At 49.3% G+C, this 22,271-nt stretch overlaps 1 protein-coding gene across 15 annotated transcripts in view; it reads left to right on the forward strand.

The window, feature by feature from the left end:
* AGAP1 (ArfGAP with GTPase domain, ankyrin repeat and PH domain 1) overlaps nt 1-22,271 on the forward strand; it is a 635,310-nt gene that overhangs the window by 193,905 nt on the left and 419,134 nt on the right. For all 15 annotated transcript variants that reach the window (XR_008523125.2, XR_008523124.2, XM_054550021.2 and 12 more), the window contains exon 2: nt 20,887-20,945. Coding sequence is in view for 13 of the 15 variants with exons in the window: in XM_054550021.2 (XP_054405996.1) it covers nt 20,887-20,945 (59 nt within the window). In the remaining 2 variants the exon portion in view is untranslated. The remainder of the gene's footprint in view (nt 1-20,886; nt 20,946-22,271) is intronic.

Genomic DNA, 22,271 nt, shown 5'->3' on the forward strand with positions numbered 1-22,271 from the left:
CTGCTCTCTGACTTTTTTTTTTATTTTTATTTTTTGAGGTGGAGTCTCACTCTGTCACCCAGGCTGGAGTGCAATGGGGCGATCTCAGCTCACTGCAACCTCCGCCTCCTGGGTTCACGCCATTCTCCCGCCTCAGCCTCCAGAGTAGCTGGGATTACAGGCACGCACCACCATGCCCAGCTAATTTTTGTATTTTCAGTAGAGACGGGGTTTCACCATGTTGGCCAGGCTGGTCTCAAACTCCTGACCTTGATCAAGTGATCTGCCCACCTCGGTCTCCCAAAGTGTTGAGATTTCAGGCATGAGCCACCACGCCCAGCCTTGCCCTTGGATCTTGAACCTCCTGTCTACTCTTGCTGGTCTGTAGATGGACAGAGGTGTCAGTATTTTAGGAGTGTGACCTCTCCTTTTGCTCGTTGGTGTTTGGGGTCCGTGGTGTCTGTTTGGGGAGCAGGTGTGTGCAGGAAGGAATATGCACTATCCACTTTTGCTTTCCCAACATTGTTTTTTTTTTCATTCTCTCTGGAAAGTCATGAGGGTCCCCTCCACTCACTCACCTCTCACATTTCCAGCCCCTCTACTTCAGACAGACTTCCGAAACTTTCTGCCTCTCTCAGGGTACTTTAGTATGCCCTGCAGACGTAAGCTGCTTTCAGAAAAAGCCAGATTCTGCCACATGAAACTGAAGGCCCTGCTAGAATCTGTTCTATCCCACATCTCCAGTTATAGGTGGGTGGGAAGTGGGAATTGGAATTTTTTCCTTTTGTTGAGAGTTTCGTCATGACCACGTGTGTACCCGTTAAGACTAGACAAGGGAGTCACCGCTGCTGAAAGAAAAGTCATTGTGTATTCATTTTGCATTGGAGGAAATGAGCATTGGGGTGCTTTGGTGACAGCTTGGAGGAGCAGGGGAGTCAGTGGTAGGGCTAGGCCTGGGTCCCCTCATCCCGCCCCTCATTCACCCGCTGGTGCTGTTTGAGAGCCAGAACCAACTGTGCCTGTGTTTAGACTGGGCTTGTTGCTGTGTCTCAGTAACGCAATTGCAGCAGCAGCAGCCACACCCGTGTAACGTTCGCCAAGCTGGGTACTGTTGGAAGCACTTTGCTTGCATTTGTGCAGCGATTCCAGCAACAACCCTGTGCGGTAGATTATTGTCCCGTAGATCTATAAGATTGGTTGGTTATCTGTAGGAGACATCTACATATACGTATTTATAGAGCAATGAAGAAATAAGCCCAAAGCTATCCCATGAGTTAGGGGCTTCTGCGCTTTGCTGGCCCTTGTGCTGCCTTTGGTAGATGGCCCCGGCCCTGCCTATGCCTTGGACACTCTTCATTGGCTGCCACTGAGATGGTTCAGGGCACTTTGGAGCTAGAGCAAGAGCAATGGAGAGAGTGAGGTTGCCGTGTCCACAGGTCACTGCACAGCTCACCATGCGGGCCTGGTGTGAGCCTGCTGCTGTTCATCAGCCCATAGGGTCTCCAGCACAATACTGGGTTAGTGAGCAGAAAGTAGTGCACTGATAATGTTTCCATTAAACCGTAGAACATAACAATTTTGACCGCAGAGAGGCAGGCAGAATAGTTCGTCCAGGAAAATAATAGTGCATTTGTAAGCCAGAGAAAGATGGTACTGTGTGGTGGGGAATTCTGAAAGTCTTAAGTCTGTGTCTCAACTCCCCTCTTGTTTTCATTGTTTCAGGCAAATAATTTCTGATGGACCCCAAATTGGCAGGTCACCATAGGGACCACCCCTAACCTCAAATCTGTGTAATGAAGTATCTGCAACATTTCCACTCATTTGAAAGTTCCACTTTTCAGGGCAGTCATAGAGCTGCGCTGTTGGTAAACTGTCCTGCATGTGTGTACATGCGCACTTGCGTGACGTGTCAGCTCGTGCCTGCAGAGACTCTGTCAGCAGGGCTGAGGCTGCTGCCAGGAGAGCGTCTGGGGTGGTGTCCTACACCTCCTTTCCAGGAGTTTTTGTGTGCATGGCGTACTTCAGAACCTATAGTGTCATTTATGGTATTATTTTTTTTAAAATACTGCTTTTGTTTATTTTCCCTGGTCTAATTTTTTCAGATGGTAAATGGATCGCATTGTTGCATGCGTTTGATGAAAGTGATATCACAGCAAATGCAAAGGTGACTGGGAGTTCTAAGCCCCTGGGTGTCTCTCCTTGTGGATTTTCATGCAGTACTGACACTCTCTTCTCCCCAGGTGCTGGGTCCCCAGGTTCCCCTCTTCGCTTACCTGAGGTACTGAGGGATCTCACTTGCTACCTGCTTGGAGCCAATCCAGTGGCTTAACTTTTACCACTCAGAGAACTTCAGTACACAGTCTTAAACAACCCTGGAATGTTGAGCTAAAAGGGACTCTGACCCTCCCTCCGCACCCCACCCTTTAAATGTGAAAGCAGCAGGCGGGTGGGGGGGACTCCTGAGGCTGGGGAGGCCATGTCCCCGGGGGCAGGTGCAGGAGGGAACCTGGCTCTTCAGGTTAAATTTTGTTTCAAAGGCAGAGCTCACATTGGAGCACTTGATATTGTGCATTTGAAACATTGAGACACAGCTTCTAGTTTAAAATAAAGGTGATAACCAAGGAATAAAGTGTGGTTTATTCCTAGCTTCCGGTAGAGGAGGCTGGCCAACTCAGACACCTAAGCAGCCACATCAGACCCAGAGTCCGAGGCAGGATGGATATTGCTAAAGCTGAGATCTACAGCAGAGCGTCTGCTTGAGGAGCTCTGACGGGCTGGGCAGCCAGTGTTCCTGGCCCTGAATGTGTTTGAAGGAGCTCTTTGGGAAGAGGTGCGGGCTTCTGACTATTGGTAGACACCTGTCTGCTTGAGGCAGGTGCATTGACTTTTTGTTGCTTTTACAGTATCTTCAGGTAAAGTCATAGTGTTTCTTCTGGATTTATTTATTGTTGTCTCCAGTCTAGTCATAGTATTGGTTTCGAGAAGTCAAAATCAATGGTTTTTTCGGAGTTCTAAATCCAGCCATATAAATACTTCGGATCTGGCCTGAGGGTTTGGCAGGGACTCATGGCTGCTATTTTAGATACGCCAGGAGCCTTCTTGGAAGTCGCTCACCACCCAGTTTTCTCCAATTAGGCTATGAGCCTGTATCTTAGAACACTCAGATTAGTGTGCCTAGAGTGCCGGGGTGGGGGTTGTAGACAAGGTTCTACCCCCTCCTCCAGACTCTGCTCCCTCGGCCGAGGCGGGGCCAGCGAGGAGTCTGCCCCATGCGATTCTGAGGCCTTGGTCCCTCCTGAGAGACCCCAGCCCCGAGAGGCTCTGGGCTGCTGGATGCTGATGCCTTTTCCCACCATCAATCACGCACATGCACATAGGGCTCTGCACCCAGCCCCAAGACTGTCATATCCAGGGAAAGGCCACTCTCTGGCAGTGGACGCTGCCCTGTTGGTGGCAAGTTAGAAAGGCACACCTTTATAATGGCCAATGGTTGCCAGTGCCTTACTTTTGGAGGCAGGAATTATTACACATTTCCATTGCAAGAAGCAAAAGTAGATTTAACACATCTTTAAAATCTGCTGAAGACTCTAAAGATACTCATTTGAGATGTGCCAACATTTATTCGGATTCTGTGACTGGTCGTGAGTCCCTCTCCCTCCACACAGCAACACTGGTTCTAAAACAATCGGATAGCCACGGTCATTTGTGGATGTGACCACAGCCAGGTCCCATGTTGACAAGTGCTGGACAGTGGACACCAGCGGGAGACTCAGTACAAGTCATGTTGCTTTGGGCTCATGCACATCTGCAGAAGGCTGCAAGCTGGGGAACTGAGGGGCCTCTTGCTCTGGGGACCACGCCTCCGTTCCCTGTCCTGAGTGTGACCTCCGTCATGTTGACCCCTGCACTCCTGCCCGCCCCGCATTCACCCACTAGGAGAAAGTACTGGATAGGGATGAGCTTGGGGACAATGGCCAGTGACTTCCAGGAGAGGGAATTTAGAGGCAAGGCAGGGATGCAAAATCGGAGTTCCCAGTAGAAACAAACGTGCAGCATATTGTGAAATGTTTCAAAGAAATAACAGCATTACGATAGCACATTCTCTAGTTGCTGGTTATCTAGTTACTAGTGGTAAGACAGAGTCAGTTAACAAAGACCATAAAGTTTTCTCAAGAGGATGTAAACCAAGTAAACCAAATAAATTCAGACCCCAAGTGCGCATATTGAGTTTGACTTTGAATATTCATCTAAGAAGCTTTTGTACATGTGTTATGTATCTATAAGCCAAAGCCTGGGACTCCCTGGCAGATACCCCTGCCTGGCCAGGTCTCATCGTGTCTAGGTGGTGACACCCATGTAGATATGCCTGCTGCCTTGCACCTGCTCCTCTGGCCTCGCCCCCATAACAGAACGTGGCCCCTGCCTTCCATCTTCCCCAGGGTACCAGTGGGGACCTTGCCTTCTCCAGCACTGGGCTGTCCACTTTCTCCTTTGTGCCTGCACTGCCAGGCGCACATGGAGCCTAATCTGGCTTAGGAAACAGGAGGGGCACCAGCTAGAAAATGTGACTCCTGTTGCCTTCCAACTCCCAAAAGCCACCAGGTGACTTCCACTGCCATTACAATGAAACCCAAACTCTGCACTCCAGCCCCAGCATCAAACCATACTTCGCCCTGCTGCCCCTATGCCTTCCCCCCTTGCCCTCCCCCTTGCCTTCGTGGGCCATCCTTTTCTGACTCGGCCTCAGTGCCTAGCCAGTGGGTCCCCCTCACTGACCCTCAGCCCCCGGTCCCAGCACCTCGGAGAAGCTGCTGACTGACGTGCACCCTGCCAGCCTCCCTGCTTGTCCTTCCTCGCCGCCTCGTGTGTCCTGCATGGCATTTGTTACAGCCTGCAGTCACAGGTCTTGCAGTGGACTTGCTGGTCGCCTGCTCTCCTGCTTCTTGAAGGCGGAGTCAGGGCGTGCTTGGCGTGCGTATCTCCCTCGGTGTGGCACTGCCTGGCTCCGGAGATAGCAAGGGAGGGAGGGAGGCAGTAAGCAGGACCTGTTGCTGTGGGCGGTGGCGTCAGTGGAGTTGGTACTGTGCATGGGAGAGGGAGTGTGGCCTGCAGGCCAGTGGCTGAGGCCCAGTGTGGACTGTAGAGTGTCAGATTCCATTTGCTGGCCTAGAGGCCTTCCTGGTGTGGGCCGCAGCAGTCACCACTGGGGAGGACCATGCAGAGGCTGGCTCCTCAGGAAGGAGGCCCTGGAAGGAGAGCATGTGCAGAACGTTTCCTGCAGCGCCTCTCGAGCTCCCGCCTGAGGATTTGCTCAGCCGGCAGGCCTAGAGGGAGGGGGCTTTGGGGCTGCAGTGCAGTCTTTGCAAAGGGTTCAGGGGTCCTGAAGGTGGTGGCACTGTGGGCTTAGGAGCTGGGGTAGCGCTCAAAGCTATCCCCAATTAGGCACGGGGGCTGGGCCTTTATGCCTGTTACCAGTCTATGATTGGACGTGTTCTGCCCTCCAGGGGTCATATCCTTGGGCCACACCACTCACTTCTCTGCCCAAGTGCGGTCTCTGGCATGGGGACTCAGCCTAGAGTGATCAGCCACCTGCATTCCCGGCAGCCAGGTACTGAAGGCTTTACCCCTGAACAGAGGGACAGGCTGGTGCCCACCACAGTCATGCGAAGGCATTGCCGAAAGCTCTCATTAAAACAGCATTAAGCCAGGCGTAGTCGCTCACGGCTGTAGTCCTAGGTACTCAGGAAGCTGCGGCGGGAGGATCACGAGCTCAGGAGTTCGAGTGCAGCCTGGGCAAAATAGCGAGGCCCCATCTCCAAAAAACCCCACAAAACATTAGAAGTAGTAGTACTTGCTATTCCCATAGGAGGATGTAGAAATTAGATAAGAGTTAACTGAGAATGGATTTGAATTAGCTTTTATTCCCACTGAAAAAATCAGAAATAAACTTGATTTCCTCTGGCATAAGTATGGGTCCTGTGAGTTGATCCTCAGCCCTTACTTGGGGGTTAATGACGTTCCCATTTGAAAAACATGGCAGTTTCAATGTCTGTTAATGTTGCAAAGCATACCAGGAACATTTTATAAAAAGTAACAAACTACCATGTGATTCTGGAAGCTGCATAGTTAACTGTCCATTTATCTCGAAGTCTAGTGATGCAAAGCATGAGGAATAAGATCGGGAAGCTGGCCAGATGTGGTGGCTCACGCCTGTAATCCCAGCACTTTGGGAGGCTGAGGTGGGCGGATCACCTGAGGTCAGGAGTTCAAGACCAGCCTGGCCAACATGGTGAAATCCCGCCTCTACTAAAAATACAAAAATTTGGCCAGGCACCGTGGCTCACGCTTGTAATCCCAGCACTTTGGGAGGCCGAGGCGGGCGGATCATGAGGTCAGGAGATCGAGACCATCCTGGCTATCACGGTGAAACCCCATCTCTACTAAAAATACAAAAAGCTGGGCATGGTGGCAGGCGCCTGTATTCCCAGCTACTTGGGAGGCCGAGGCAGGAGAATGGCGTGAACACGGGAGGCGGAGCTTGCAGTGAGCCGAGATCACGCCACTGCACTCCAGCCTGGGCGACAGAGTAAGACTCTTGTCTCCAAAAAAAAAAAAAAAATTAGCTGGGCATGGTGGCAGGCCCCTGTAATCACAGCTACTCGGGAGGCTGAGGCAAGAGAACTACTTTAACCTAGGAGGTGGAGGTTGCAGTCAGCCGAGATCGTGCCACTGCACTCCAGCCTCTGCGACAGAACGAGACTTTGCCTCGGGGAGAAAAGAAAAAAAAGGAAGCTGCTACCTTCCCAAGGACACTTGCTCCTCCTCGTCTTGCTCAGGCATCTCCTGGGCACCTTTCAGGGCAAGTCCTGCTGTCCCTGCACAGCTCATAGGTATATGTGGGGTGCTCTTCTCTCCTGAGGAGTTATGGGTGATAAGGAAGCAAACGCATCTCAGACTTGGAGATCAAATGAAGAGAGGCTGTGTAAGCACCAGGATGCATGGGGGGCTCTGGCTACTTCGCAGTTTCACCTGGTGTAACCCAAAGGCGGCAACAAGGATGCCCAGAGCGGGAGGGAGGTGCTGAGCGGAGCTCCGTCGTTGGGGAATATAAGTATTTAAAAAATCTTGTGTCTGCTGTTTTACTATTAAATAGACTGTGTCACCTCAAAACCAGGTAAGAATCTTTGACATTCATGGTGTGAAGAATGAGAAGCTGGGAAACAAGGACCTTTTCCTCATGTTTCCTCCTTAATTATGCTTGCCAGTGTTTTAAGCATCGAGGCTGACCTTTGCAGGCTTCAGGGTTTCAGCTTGATCACCATGTGGATGTGGATGAGTCAGCTCACTCCGTAATAGCTCTTAGAGGTGTAGAAAGGAACTACTTCTTTACATGAGTGCACCTTTATTGCCCTATGTTATAGAAATAGTAGATGCTCGTCGTAAAGACTTACAACAGGATTGAAATTGGTAAAGAGAAAAAGGCAATCCCCTACCCCCTGTCCCTCAGAGATAGCTGCTGTTGTAAGATCAATTGGATATTCTTGAAGACACCTTCCTTCACGGGTGTTTATATGCTGTCTCTGTCAGTCAGTGACATGGTGAACAGACGGGCTCAGGTTACAGACGACCTGTAGCCCAGTTTTTGTGCTCAGTATATTACACTTGATCTGTCGTGGAACTTTTTTCGAGAACAGACAGCTTTTGTTCCGGACACAGTATTTGGTGGGGCCAAGGTCTGCCTCTAAGCATACATATTGGCAGAGCAGTGTCTCTTCCACATCTGAGCTGGTCAGGCGGAGGGCTGGGCGCAGTGGGGGCACTTTGCTGGGTGAAAGAGGTAAGAGGTAAGTCGGCAGGGGCACAAAGAAACCATGCGTATTTACAGGAGCATCTGAGCTCCAAGCCCAGGGAGCTGAGAGGGGTCACTGTCCTTCACAAGGAGGTGGCTTCTTTTCTGGACACCAGACAGCATTGTCGTGGGAGATGCTGAATAACCAACCCCTCTGTGATGTAGTCTTTACGTTTTATTCCCTTCAGTGCACCAGCGGAAGGTCTGTGCTGAGAACAGAGGAGGGCCGAGGAGACACTTGCATGGGGTTGTCGACAGAGGGGCACCAGGATGGGTATTGCCCAGAGGGAACCTGCATGATTGTTTTGTTTACCATTTTTCTTGAGATGGAGTTTCACTCTGTTGCCCAGGCTGGAGTGCAGTGGTGTGATCTCAGCTCACTGCAACCTCCACCTCTCGATTTCAAGCGATTCTCCTGCCTCAGCCCCCAAAGTAGCTGGGATTACAGGCATGCACCCCCATGCCCAGCTAATTTTTGTACTTCTAGTAGAGACAGGGTTTCTCCATGTTGTCAGTCTTGACAACTTGGCTGGTCTTGAACTCCTGACCTCCGGTGATCCACCTGCCTCGGCCTCCCAAAGTGCTGGGATTACAGGCGTGAGCCACGGCCCCTGGCCTGTTTACCAATTTTTAAACCATAGCTTATGACCCTTACCCTGGGCACCAGTGACTGGGGAACGAAGAGTTGTGTGAGGTCCCAGGATGCATAGTGGACATTTCAGTGTGAAGGGCGGGTCGGGTGCCCCAGCTTCCACGCTTTCCAGCCTGGATTGTGGCATCTTGGATGTGAGGCCACAGACCAAGCTCACAGGGATGAGAGATGGTCTGTGTGGGTCAGTTGGCTCAACAGACCTTCTCCCAGGAGGCTGATTAGATTTGCTGGGCATTACAACCTGATGGGCAGGATTTGTTTTAATCATGTAACGCAACCACAAAATTAGTAGTGGCACCATTAAATCGCTGCCCATTTCCCATATGCATGTGCTGCAGACTTATTTGTGGGGGAAAATTATCCATGCTGCCCCTCAGAATGAGCCTCGTCCCCACCTTATACGAGACCATCCCAGCCAACGGTAAAACCCCATCTCTACTAAAAATACAGAAAATAGCTGCGTGTGGTGGCGCATGCCTGTAATCCTAGCTACTCGGGAGGCTGAGGCTGGAGAATCACTTGAACCAGGGAGTCAGAGGTTGCAGTGAACTGAGATGGCACCACTGCACTCCAGCCTGGCGACAGAGCCTGGAGACTCCATCTCAAAAAAAAAAAAAAAAAAAAATCCCAACTTTTGTTTGGTTCAATTTGCCATTAATTCAGGTTATTTTAGCTGAACCTTCCCCTTTGGTCAGTGCCAGCCCATTAACCTGAGAGAAGCTGGGACAATCCCAGGCACCAACCAGCTTTAGGTCTGCATGGAAAGGGTGTTCTTACTAAGAATAGATTCTGGGAGGTGAGAGCTGGAAGAACAAGATGCAGCCCTCCTATTTTACAGATGAAGAGATTTAAGGTCCCAAGAGGCTAAGTGACTTGCAGAAAAGCTGCCCAGGCGTTCCATGCAGAGCATGGATTTGAACCAGCATTGCCACATCAGGATGGGGAGGTGCTGGTTTGCTTGTTAGCTGTGTTGGTGGATGTACATGTTGTTCGTCTTCATGTGAGGTTGTTAGAAGTAGTTTAGCCACATTAGTGCCCGGTGCCCCCACTTCCCCCTGCAATCCCCGATGAAGCAGTGCTTCTCTGTGAGTGACATGGCAGTGGGGACCAATACCTAGTGGACTCCCTGTGTCTGTCACCCCTGTGCCTGGGAGAGTGACCCTTGGCTTCACAGACTGTGCTCCCTTCACTTTGCCCCATGGACCCTCCCCCAACCAATTTCTTAGTCTGCTGTTGTGGCGAAAATTCAGCAACAGTAAGGAATGAGTTAATTCTGATTGCTCTTCCTGTAGTAATCTTCTGGATTTATTTGTGTCTGTTATTGAGCCATCCCTTATTATAAACATTAATTTCACCAGGAATTAAACAGTATGACTGACTGAGTTTATAATTCTTTCTGGAATGAAAACTGTCAGGCCCAATTATATCCAGCCCAGGACTGACAGAAACTCAGCATATGAATTGTAAATATCTTCTCTCCTACGTTCTTGATTTTAACCAGGGAAAATATTCTCGTGTCTATCAACTTGTCTTAACTTCAGCAAATACAGTGGCTCTTGCATACTACCAGCATCTAAGCTGCAGTCGAAATTATCTTTTAATATGGTGATCTCCAACCTTTTTTGGCACCAGAAGACAGTTTTTCCAGGGATCGGGGGAGGGGGGATGGTTTGGGATGAAACTATTCCAGCTCAGATCATCAGGCATTAGATTCTCATAAAGAGCACACATCCTAGATCCCTCACAGGTGTGGTTCACGATGGAGCTCGCACTCCTATAAGACTCCAGTGCCGCCACTGATATGACAGGAGGCGGGGCTCAGGAGGTGGTGCGAGCTATGGGGAGCAGCTGTAAATACAGATGAGGCTTCCCTTTGCTCGTTCACACGCTGCTCATCTCCAGCTGTGTGGCCCTGTTCCCAGCCGGCCACGGATGAGTACTAGTCCACGTCCCCGCGGTTGGGGACCCCTGTTTTAATATATATTTCCACCCAAACTGCAGTAAGACAAATAGCTGTCTACTCTTACATCTCAGGAAAAAAAATGGCTGTGAATTTAACCTACAGATTTTGTTTTTTCTTTCAGTTTCTGACTTGTACCTTTTCATAAAATATCCCTATTCAACGTTTTCACTTTCAAGGACTCAGCAGTTTTATTTTAGGTGTTAAAATGTTTTAAAGCATTCTCAAGATCTGTTCAAAATTCTACGTCTTATGTGAAATGTAGGATTCTGGCTTTGGTCTAAGGTGACAATGTTCTACCACTTCTTAGGGGTGCCAGGAACCCCTGGCAGGAGGCCGTGTCTCCCTAGTGTGACAGCTGGCGTTCTGGTGGTGGCACTCAATGTGTTCGTACAGTCATTTTCTCAGGTTCTTCTTATTGTAGCAGCTTGATGTTGCATAATTGTTCATCACACCTATCACAATTTTAAAATTTTTATTGCTCTTCCCACTTTAGATAGAAGCTCAGTTACTCAGAGGCTCAACAATAAATTGAACATGTAGTCAGCCTGTGAAAACCCCGGGGTGGGTTTTTAGCAAGCTCCTGAAGGCAGGTGTCTGGAGATTAGAGAGGAGAGGAGCACAGGGGAGCCCTGTCCCCGTCCCCATGGCTGGTCGGTGGTGCAGGCAGGAGATGGTGGCCTGGACCACCACGGGCATCAGACAACCCCCCCACCTAGGCTCGCACAGGAGGGACGGGAATGCAGGAAGGAAAGAACTGGTTGGGCAGGTCCTCCCTACATGCCCCCTCCCTTCCCCTCCAGCTTTTCCCCTGCTTTGGTAGGGTGTTACTGCTGGGGCATGGGAACAGCGGATGAGCTGGGTCAGGGGGATAGGGGTCCAGGGCCTGGGGAGACCTCCTGTAGATGCAGGCAGTGTCTCTGGTTGGGTTATCTTGCTACAGAGAGCCTGATGTATTTGTAAGAAGGCTAAGAAGATTTTGGATGATGGTGATCAGGTGCTTGGTTCCCTTTAGCAGGGGAAATTGGGGCTGACTTTTCATAACATTGGAGCTCACTATATACTGGAAGTTGAATTGTACTTTTTTCCCCTGGAGTTCTGTGACCCCTTTGAATTCTCATGGGTTAAATGGGATCCTGGATACTCCCTCCCTCTTTGTAAAACCCCTGGAGCATTTTGTGGCCGAAATTTACTTCTTAGAGCCATGAAATGCCCTCCAAAAAGTGAAGCACCACCTCCAAATTGCATTCCATGCCCAAAGTGGTTAACATCCCTCAGAGATGCAAACTCAGAAGCATTTTTGGTTTTGAGAGCCACAGTGCTTTACCCACAGGATGGGCAGGCCGTTCCTTCTCCACTGACCGCGTCAGCAGTCCGGGCTCCAGGAGAACCAGCATTCGCAGTGGGGGTGTCTGCACACTCTACCAAGCTGTCCAGGTTCAGGAATTAAAGATGGAAGTGAGACCCTGTGAAACAAGGAAGCCATGAGATGTGGGGCTTTGCCAGAAGTGCCAAGGAGGCCGCAAAATGTATTTTGGAGGCAACCTGAGGCTGGTTCTTCTGGGGACCTCGTTGTTCGGGGAACGGCCTGTTTCAGTAGCTTGGGATGAACTTCTTCCCTGCATCTGTGAACAAGCTTGTACTCAGCCTGTAGGTTAACAAGCTGGGGCCAGGAGGCTGTACTGCACTGGACCCAAAACCTGCCCTAGGAAGATGCTTGCAACCAAACTTGTTATCACCTTGGTTTATAACAGTGAGATGGAAACTGGGTGGAATTGGGGCATGGGTTTCAGGACTGTGAAGTTATTATTTATGCATTAAATATTCCGAAGCAGCCACAGCTAATGGAACACAGTTCTTCTGAAGGAAATGCAGAAGATAATCCCAGCAGTGCGGTAGAGCTGTGCTCCGCCCCTCAAGGTTGTAGGTGGGCCTCTGTTTTCACATTTTAAGAAGGAACGGGCAATTTTCTTCCTTGCCGTTTTGACTTTGAAATCCTCATACCCTCTGCTTTGCTTCTCTCAGACATGAATCCTTTAAGCAATGCTTTACACACCCACGACAAGGGCGTTCTTGGGGAACACCATGATTCTGGAGCAGGGGTATCACGAGGCACTCAGGAATGCTTTTGAAGAAACTGTAATGAAAATGAGGCCGGGCGTGGTGGCTCACACTTATAATCCCAGCACTTTGGGAGGCTGAGGCAGGCAGATCATTTGAAGGCAAGAGTTCCAGACCAGCCTGGGGAACATGGTGAAACCCCGTCTCTACTGAAAATACAAAAATTAGCCAGGCATGGTAGCGTGTGCCTGTAGTCCGAGCTACTCAAAAGACTGAGGCAGGAGAATCCCTTGAACCCTGGAGGCATAGGTTGCAGTGAGCCAAGATTGTGCCACTGCACTCCAGCCTGGGCGACAGAGCGAGAATCTGTCTCTGTCTTTCTCTCTCTGTGTGTGTATAGTATATATTATATATATGTATATATTATATACTCTATATGGTATATATTATATAGATATATATTATATACTCTACATAGTATATATTTATAATATATGTATATATTATATATCATGTATATATTATGTATATTATATACTCTATATAATATAGTTATATGTATATATTATATACTCTATATAATATAGTTATGTATATATTATATGCTCTATTTAATGTATATTTTATATGTTTATATATATAGAGAGAGAGAGAGAGAAAAAAAAATCACTATCCTCTAAGAAGTTAAAAACCTGCAAATCCTCTAGAGCCCATTTGGGCCGGCAAACTTTTGCCTTGGGATTTCCTTAGAGGAGAAGAGAGAGGACCCAGTCAAATGCTGACATTGTTGTGACAGATTCTGAGTCACCTCAGGGCTCAGGGGAAAGAGCCTTGAAATTGCAGGCAGTGGCATGGATGTGCCTGCAGGGGTGAGCATGGTGGCATCTTGGTGGCCAGGTGTTCGTCACCCTGCACTGAGAGGGCCTGGTGAATGGCGAGGGCAGGGGATGCTGTCGGGACATGTCAGGGTAAGAAACTGTCTTGTTTGTGGATCTTTGAGGCTGCTGAAAAGGACCTTTGAGCCTGAACTTCTAGGGAAGCCTGAAACCAATCTGTGGTATCCCCAGGGTTTATGTTTTATTTCATTTATTATAGGGATTCAAGGATTTCCAAATAAGAAATTAAATCATACCATTGAAACTGTGCTGGTGAACTTCTGCTAAGTCCTACATTTGAAAGTCATCAGCGGATTATGTCTGATCCAATTTACAGCGGGCTCTTTTCCGGCTGCGTTGAAATGGATTTCTTTATTCTATTAAAGACTCCACTTCCTTCCTCGGCACAGAACTGACTGGCTGCAGCAGCCACAGCCTCCTCCAATGCTCCTCTCATCTATGGATGTGCCACCTTTCTTCCATTGTTGTTTTGTTTTATATTTGGGGGCTTTATGGCAGCTTTAAACTAAAAATAAATGCTCCTCCCCTTTTCTGTGCTAAAAATAATAGTTAAAATCCTTGTGACATTTAAGGTTTTCAAAGAAACGTCCCAATCTCTGAGATACTATGTTGTTTTTAAAATGTCACCTGCAATTTCAGGTTCCTTTTTTTACCCTTGTGTATAATTTCACGAGTTTTGTCTGGAATGCGTATTTGTGGTTCCTGGAGCCAAACAGAATTGGGGGCTGGGCTGGGGGTGAATGTGACACGGGAGACCATCAAGTCGTTCTAATATTGGCTGCATGCTGTGCTTCTAGTTGATAATTTGGAGGAGAAAATTAGAGTCCATAGTTCTGCTGGGGAATGAGCCCACCTGCCAGACGATGGCTGTCTTAATGAAGATGAGGTCCTGGCTCCCTTGTCTAATGAAGAATGTGGGGGAGCCTTTAGCAGAAGGCTCTGAAATCCCGAGGAAGGACGCAGTGGAGGCACTGCTGGACAGGAGCTGCCTTCCCTGGTCCTTGCAGCCGGGCTCCTGCAGCCTGGGAAGGTGGGGCTTCCTCATCTCAGGTCCAGAATCCTCTGAAAGTTCTCTTCCTTGACCATAGTCCTTGGGCCCTGTTCCCTTGATGCTGTTGTTTGCTGCGGTAGAATGCTAAGATAGGCCAACTGGAGGCATTTCCAGGATTACTTCCCATTCTAGAATTTTTGGTATATGTTGGTAGTCATATCACACAGATGACTTTTTTCATGCACATTTATGTGCTGTAGGTTGAACCCCACTATGAAATTGCCACTATTCAACCATGTTTGACCATATTTGTGCCTCCAGCGCAGCAGCGAGTACAGGTAGCACGTGTGCCTGTCTCCAAGCAGGAACATCTCCTCCTGGCTATGGTCAGATTGACCTGGCAATTTGATGTAATATAAATTGACCTGGGATGAAAACTAACTCCAGTAATGCCTTCTAGTTTGTTTTACTCCATGTGGAGTTAATGGTCACTGTGAGCCAGTTTTCTTGGTTTGAATTTTTTTTTTTTTTTTTTTGACAGAGTCTGGCTCTGTCACTCAGGCTGGAGTGCAGTGGCGCAGTCTCAGCTCACTGCCACCTCCATCTCCTGGGTTTAAGCAATTCTCCTGCCTCAGCCTCCTGAGTAGCTGGGATTACAGGCACACGCCACCTCACTTGGCTAGTTTTTATATTTTTAGTGGAGACCGGGTTTCACCATGTTGGCCAGGCTGATCTCAAATTCCTGACCTCAAGTGATCCGCCCGCCTCAGCCTCACAAAGTGCTGGGATTACAGGCGTGAGTCACCACGCCCGGCCTGAGCCACGGTTTTCCATCACTGGTGTGGTTGCTTCATCAGGACTTGGCAGGCCATGTGTTGCTCCAGGCTCACTTGTGCTTCCAGCGCAGCAGCGAGTTCAGGTAGCATGTGTGTCTGTCTCTGAACAGGAGCATCCTCCCCCAGCTGTGGCACCTGGGCAACAGGACATCAATCCCTGCTCTTTAATCCTACCTCCAAAGGTGGTAATAGGAGGGCTTCCTCTGTGGGTAGTTGGGCCCATTCCCAGGCATCCTGCCACCTCCTTGGCAGCATCTCCTTGGAACCTTGCAGAAGCCTTAGGAGAGAATTTTTCCCCTCTTCTCCCCTCCCCTCCCCCGCCTATCCCCCGGGCTGGAGTGCACCCTTCCTTCCCTCCCTCACTCTATCCCCCAGGCTGGAGTGCAGTGGTGCAATCTCGACTCACCACAACCTCCGCCTCCTGGGTTCAAGCGATTCTCCTGCCTTAGCCTCCAAGTAGCTGGGATTACAGGAGCCTGCCACCATGCCCGGCTAATTTTTGTATTTTTAGTAGAGTCAGAGTTCTGCCATGTTGACAAGGCTAGTCTTGAACTCCTGACCTCAGGTGATCCGCCTGCAGGCTAGTCTTGAACTCCTGATCTCAGGTGATCCACGCCTCTTGGCCTCCAAGTACTGGGATTACAGGCGTGAGCCACCCCCCGCCCAGCCAGAAATGCTTCTATTTTATGGCGAGGAAATTAACCGAGGTCACTGTCAAACCCATGGCTCCCGGCTCCCTGGCCCCTCACACCCATTTCCCTCTGCATCCTCTTGGTCTCCCATGGACACTGGGATGTGCACAGCCAGGTGCGAGAAGCAGGGCTCATCTCTGAGGGCTGTGTTATGGGGTAGGAGTTTAGCCTCAGTAACTGCAGCACTTTCTGCCCATGGCAACCTGTGCTGTTTTCACATTTCTCAGAAATTCCTGCTCTTGGAGTTTTACGCTTGTAACATCTGCTTAGCAAATTTTGAAAAATTGAAGATGGAGAGTAATAAAGTGTGGACAAAGCTCTGCAGGGAGCTTGTTAGAAATGCTGATTTGAGGCCGGGCGTGGTGGCTCACGCCTATTATATTCCCAGCAGTTTGGGAGGCCGAGGCAAGGGGATCACGAGGTCAGGAGCTCGTGACCATCCTGGCCAACATGGTGAAACCCCATCTCTACTAAAAATACAAAAATTACCCAGGTGTGGTGGCGGGCGCCTGTAGTCCCAACTATGCAAGAGGCTGAGGCAGGAGAATCTCTTGAACTCTGGAGGCGGAGGTTGCAGTAAGCCAAGATCGCGCCATTGCACCCCAGCCTGGCGACAGAGCGAGACTCCGTCTCAAAACAGAAATGCCGATTTGAAGGTTCTGATTTCCGGAGTCCCGGCTGATGCTCACCTGTTGCCAGCTTTGCTAAGCGTCCCAGGTTAGTCTAGGGCAAGCAGGCTCTGAGCAAGACAGCAGGTAATGAGGGAGGGATTCAGAATCTGGCATTGTCAAGGGGGACTTTCCCAAGTGTCCCGTTGTGTCCAGGGGCAGCAGCAGGGAGAACCTGCCCTGAAGGGCTGCAGCGGTCAGTGAGCCCGGCACCTGGCTAGCTCTTGGGAAGGATCATTACTGTCACCAACCTCGATTGTAAAACACTCACAAGACGCTGTTTTTTTGTTTGTTTGTTTGTTTTTTGTTTTGGTTTTTTTTTGGAGACAGTCTCACTCTGTCGCCCAGGCCGGAGTGCAATGGTGGGATCTCGGCTCACTGCAGCCTCTACCTCCCGGGTTCAAGCGATTCTCCTGCCTCAGCCTCCAGAGCAGCTGGGATTACAATCATGTGCCACCATGCCTGGCTAATTTTTGTATTTTTAGTAGAGACAAGGTTTTGCCATGTTGGCCAGGCTGGTCTTGAACTCCTGACCTCAGGTGATCTGCCCGCCTCGGCCTCCTAAAGTGTTGGAATTACAGGCGTGAGCCACCGCGCCTGGCCCAGACACTTCTGAGAACGAGCTACATCCTCTGTGACACTGGATTCTGGCTGGTCCAGCAGCACAGGTGTGCACATGTCCGGATGTGCATCCACACACTCATGCGCACATGCCCAGCTGTGTTTCCCTGAAGCATATTTATCCTTCCAGTGTTCCTGCACCTCGGAAGGAGGCAGGACAGCTGGCCTGGACCCTGCCCCACCCTTCCGTGACCCCACCTACTGAGTAATGAACAATTCCATGCCAGCACAGTGTCCAGCCCACAGATAGGTCCACATAGTGGAGTAGGAGGAGGGACTATTTTGGTATGTATGGCTTTCGCGAATCTTTTGTTAATTTTTGTTTAGCTTTGTATGAGGCAGCATTCCATTTTGACTGGACAGTAATGGAGGTGATGAAAGTTTTTAAAATAAATATTTTTTAATGGGAGATGAAGAGTTTTGGCCAACTGAGTCAAGCATTTATTTTATTACTCTTGTTGCCACAAACACGAGTATGTTCCATTCAAGTGAGGATGTATTTGCAAGTAAAAAGATGCCTCACATTGTTCCAATGTTTATATAATCATGCATCTTTGTTTAATGGAGCACTGCTTAATTTATAATGAATATTTTATATTTATTATTAGAAAGTTAATCTTACGGTGGTATGTGTTGAAAAATCAGCAGCGCATTGATGAATAGAGCTCATTTTAATTCACAGTTTACCCTCTTTGTTTTACTATTAAAGTTCATTTTTAAAACTTCACAATTTAATTTCTTATGGGCCAAATTGAATAAAACTTAAAAGGTGCCAGAAGGTAACAATGAAAGGAAAATCATCTCATCGCCCTTGACTTCAGCCATCTAGTTCCTAACCCTAAATCAGCACCTGTTAAGTTTGAAATTTTACCAGAAATAGTCTCAGCCTTGACAAGCATACGTAGAGAGATATATATATATATATATATATATTTTTTTTTTTTTTTTTTAATGAGATGAAGTCTCGCTCTGTCACCCAGGCTGGAGTGCAGTGGCACAATCTCGGCTCACTGCAACCTCCACCTCCCGGGTTCACGCCATTCTTCTGCCTCAGCCCCCCAAGTAACTGGGACTATAGGCGCCCGCCACCACACCCGGCTAATTTTTTTTTGTATTTTTTAGTAGAGTTGGGGTTTTACCGTGTTAGCCAGGATGGTCTTGATCTCCTGACCTCGTGATCCGCCCGCCTCGGCCTCCCAAAGTGCTGGGATTACGGGCGTGAGCCACCGTGCCCGGCCAAGCATATGCATATTTTGCACCCCTCACCCCTGATACACTTTTTAGAAACGCATTTGTGAGGATCCTATCCATCTCTGTATCGCACCTGGCTGTCATCACTTGATAGTAGCCTGGAGACTTGGCGAATCCCCACTACAGTATGTTGAGCTTCAGTTACTGGTTTTACTATTCCATGATGTGGCTGTATCCACAGTTACTTAACCAGGGTGTGGTTTGTTACAGTGCAGCAACAGAGTGACGTTCTGAGAAGCTGGACACTATTGGTGCCTGCATTTTGGAGTCATCATCATTGACCTTTCAGTTTTCCCTGGACCATTAGGGTCACTTTGCAGATCCTCTAAGGCCACATTCCCATTTTTCTGCAAGAGTAGTCAATAACAGAAAGAAGTATTTTGCAACTTAATTGGTAATGCTGTTCACTGATGGTATTAAGACACAATTAGTTACCACTGACTGAGCGCCTGCTGGGTGTCAGGCCCACGCTAGTGCATTCCTCGCATCATCTGTCCATGGGTAATGTTTGTCTGCAGCATGTTGGGGTGGTGCTTGGGTGCACAATTATGCAAAATTTTGCGCCCCCGATATTTAGCTCCCAATGTGTCCATGTCAGTGGGAGAAGAGTAGAGGGGCAGTGACTTGAAGTCTTTGCGGGCAGTGCAGGGAGAAGTCCGCCTCCCGGGCATCTTCTTCCTCAGGGCTCTTGGGCTTTCCTCCTGAGCTCCTGCAGATGGGCCTCTGCCGGCCTGCTCTGCCAGCTGGACAGGCATGTTGTGCCCCGAAAGTCTCTGCCCTCTAGAGATCACTCAGATCTCCTCCTGATCTACCCAGCCATCCTTTCCTGGAGCAGGGAGTGTTTCTCTGACGGGATGTCTCACTTGGCATCGGGGGACCCTTGACACTGTCGTTGCAGGGCCTGTGACATCTGGTTTGCTGCACAGTTGCCCCCCCCGGACAACCCCCCCGGCCCAGAACACACTGGGCGGATGTGCCCCCACTCTATGACCTGGTGGGTTGTGCTCCCCCGGTGTGTGACCTGGTAGGTTGTGCTCCCCCAGCGTGTGAGATGGTAGGACATGCTCCCCAGCATGTGACCTGGTGGGACATGCTCCCCCGGCGTGTGACATGGTAGGACATGCTCCCCAGCATATGACCTGGTGGAATGCGCTCCCTAGCGTGTGACCTGGTGGGTTGTGCTTCCCCATCGTGTGACCTGGTGGGACATGCTCCCCATCGTGTAACCTGGTGGGTTGTGCTCCCCAGGGTGTGCCTGGCCTCCTTCAGATGCTGGTTTTGCCCTCCTGTGTCACACCCGTGGTGTGGTTAGGCCCTTGGCTTCCAGCCCTGCATCCATGCGGTCCTCATATCACACAGTTCTTTGAAGGTGATGGTGTTTCTAACTTTTAGGCATCTTATGAATCAGGTCACTTCTTAGACATAATGTAGAGTGAGTAAGTTTCAGCATTGGAGGACAATATATTGGAAGTAAATCCCATGTGGAAAGAGCTATTTTTCTATCAGTGGGATGCACCTCCTCCCTCTGGTCCAGCCCACTCGGCATGTGTTGCCCGAGCTGCCATGTGATCACCGGGACAAATGATGACTGCTATCATGGGGTCTCATTTATGATAAGAAATGGCATGTGGCGGATGTGGAAAACTGGGTTGCAGGTAAAGCCATGGTCGTTTGGGTCATCTGTATCGGGTGGGTGCACTGTCAGGGGAGGCGGGGGAGAGTGCCCCTGCACAGGGCTGGGCTCTGTAGACCACCCCATGGAGCTTAGGAGCCCTCCATCTTTCTGACATAGTCTAAACCATCCTGGCTGGGTCTTCAGTGTTTAATATCTTTGTGAGGGTCAAAACTCTAGCACCAGATCTTTCTTCTGAGCTGTAACCTGTTACTTATAAACACTAAAGTGTTAACTTACATTGTGAGCGTTCAAATCTTCAAATTCAATCGTCATACTTTTTGCTGTGCGTGTGGGATTTCAGAAAAATGACTATTGTAGTAGACAAGCAAAAGACATCCAAATGTGGACCGACTGGCTGTAACAGAATCACTCCCCGGAAAGCTAGGTGTGTCCTTAAATATCTCCACACTTGCGAACAGGCACAGTCAGGATGGTCTGAAGATGCACGCTCCACTGTAGGAAGGGCTGTGGCTTAAGCAGGGGAAAAACGGAAAGTTTGATTTTCAGTAACTTTCGAAGTCATTGGACAGAGCATGTGTTACCGACCACAGACTTGGACCTGAAACTCCCCACTGGCATCTAGCTGAGTATCGTGAACTGGGACAAACTGATCTTTCTGGGGTGAGAGTGACACAGGGAGGCTTGTCTGCACCATCTTCAGTGACCTTTGGATGTGAAAATGGCCCATTGGAGGCATTTTGACTTGGCCTTTACATGAGTTATGGTGTCTGACTTTGTGTCCTCCTCTTTTTCAGATGCCTTTGTGAACAGCCAGGAATGGACGCTGAGTCGATCTGTCCCGGAGCTCAAAGTGGTGAGTGGTTCCCTCTGGCCCTGGCACCTGTGGGAAGGGAGGGGCTCTGTGCACACCCAAGCCTGCATTCCCAGGCAACTGGTCATTGACTGGGGCCCACAGTGGAAGTGTGACTCTGGGTGTGTTCCTGGGAAGGGCCAGGTATAGTTGATAGCTTGAGACTAGAGTCCAAGTCCCTGAGTGCCCCTGGGACAGCTACGACAGCCATGACTGCCACTCAGCCAGGGCGGCGTCTCCTATGCAGGGCAGAGGCCATCATCATCCTCTCTCTCACATCTCGTGGGTGGGTGTGTGTTGTGTGTGTGTCCACACACACACACCCCCATGAGTTGATTTGTCCTTTGCAGGATGTCACGGAAGGCTCCACACACACACACACCCATGGGTTGATTTGTCCTTTGCAGGATGTCACGGAAGGCTTCTGTCATGAGTCGCCAAGCTTTGGTATCCGTCATTTTTGAAATGTGACTATTTACCCTATGACCAAGTATTGGCATAAAATTAAAATTTTTGTCTTTTACAAACTTTACCCTTTCGGTGAAATTATGTAGAGCTTCAAATTGGCCTGTGTAAAAAGCGATCCATTGCAGCCACCCTTTCCAGCCACTCCCCTCTAGTAACCACCCACCGTAGGATGGAAGGAAGGGGCAAGTCTTACTTTGAAACAACCAGGTTCTTTGTCGTGAAATATGTGGCATTTGTGTGTATGTTTATGTATCTGTGTATGTATGTATATATGTGTATATATGTCTAATTTCCATGTGTGTGTTTATGTATGTATCTACGTATGTATGTATATATGTCTAATTTCTGTATGTGTGTGTATGTATTTTCTCATTTGACCGTGAAAGGAAAGCAGATGTGCTCTTGCTGTTCTGCAGACTCCGGCATGGGCCTACCTGGTGTGTCTGTGCTCTGCATTTCTATTGATAGCACCAGATCTCCTGCGGCCCGTGGACTCCTCCCCACTGACCCCAACCTCATTGCATGCTTGGAGGACAGGACAAGGGCCAGGAGTCAGGATCCTTCCGGTCCCTCATGTTTGAGATGAGGAGATAGAGCAACAAAGAACTTCTAGGTCTTTGAAGAGACTTTTGTCACCAGGAAAAGTATTTGTTTTTAAACTTAGGAAATGAAGTACAATGAGTGGGAGGTGCCCTGAGATGGGAATGCCCTGTGGTCAGTGTGCCCTCTTTCTCATTGGTGTCTGACACACCCATCCCCACCTCGACTGCGGGGTGTCATCGGCTGGGCCCATCTCCTTCCCAGTGTCTGCCCCCCGCCCCATTCCTGCCTGAAGGTCTCTGGGCTGTCTCTGCAGCATTT

Source organism: Pongo abelii, chromosome 11, assembly GCF_028885655.2.
Source record: "Pongo abelii isolate AG06213 chromosome 11, NHGRI_mPonAbe1-v2.0_pri, whole genome shotgun sequence".
NCBI lineage: Eukaryota > Metazoa > Chordata > Mammalia > Primates > Hominidae > Pongo > Pongo abelii.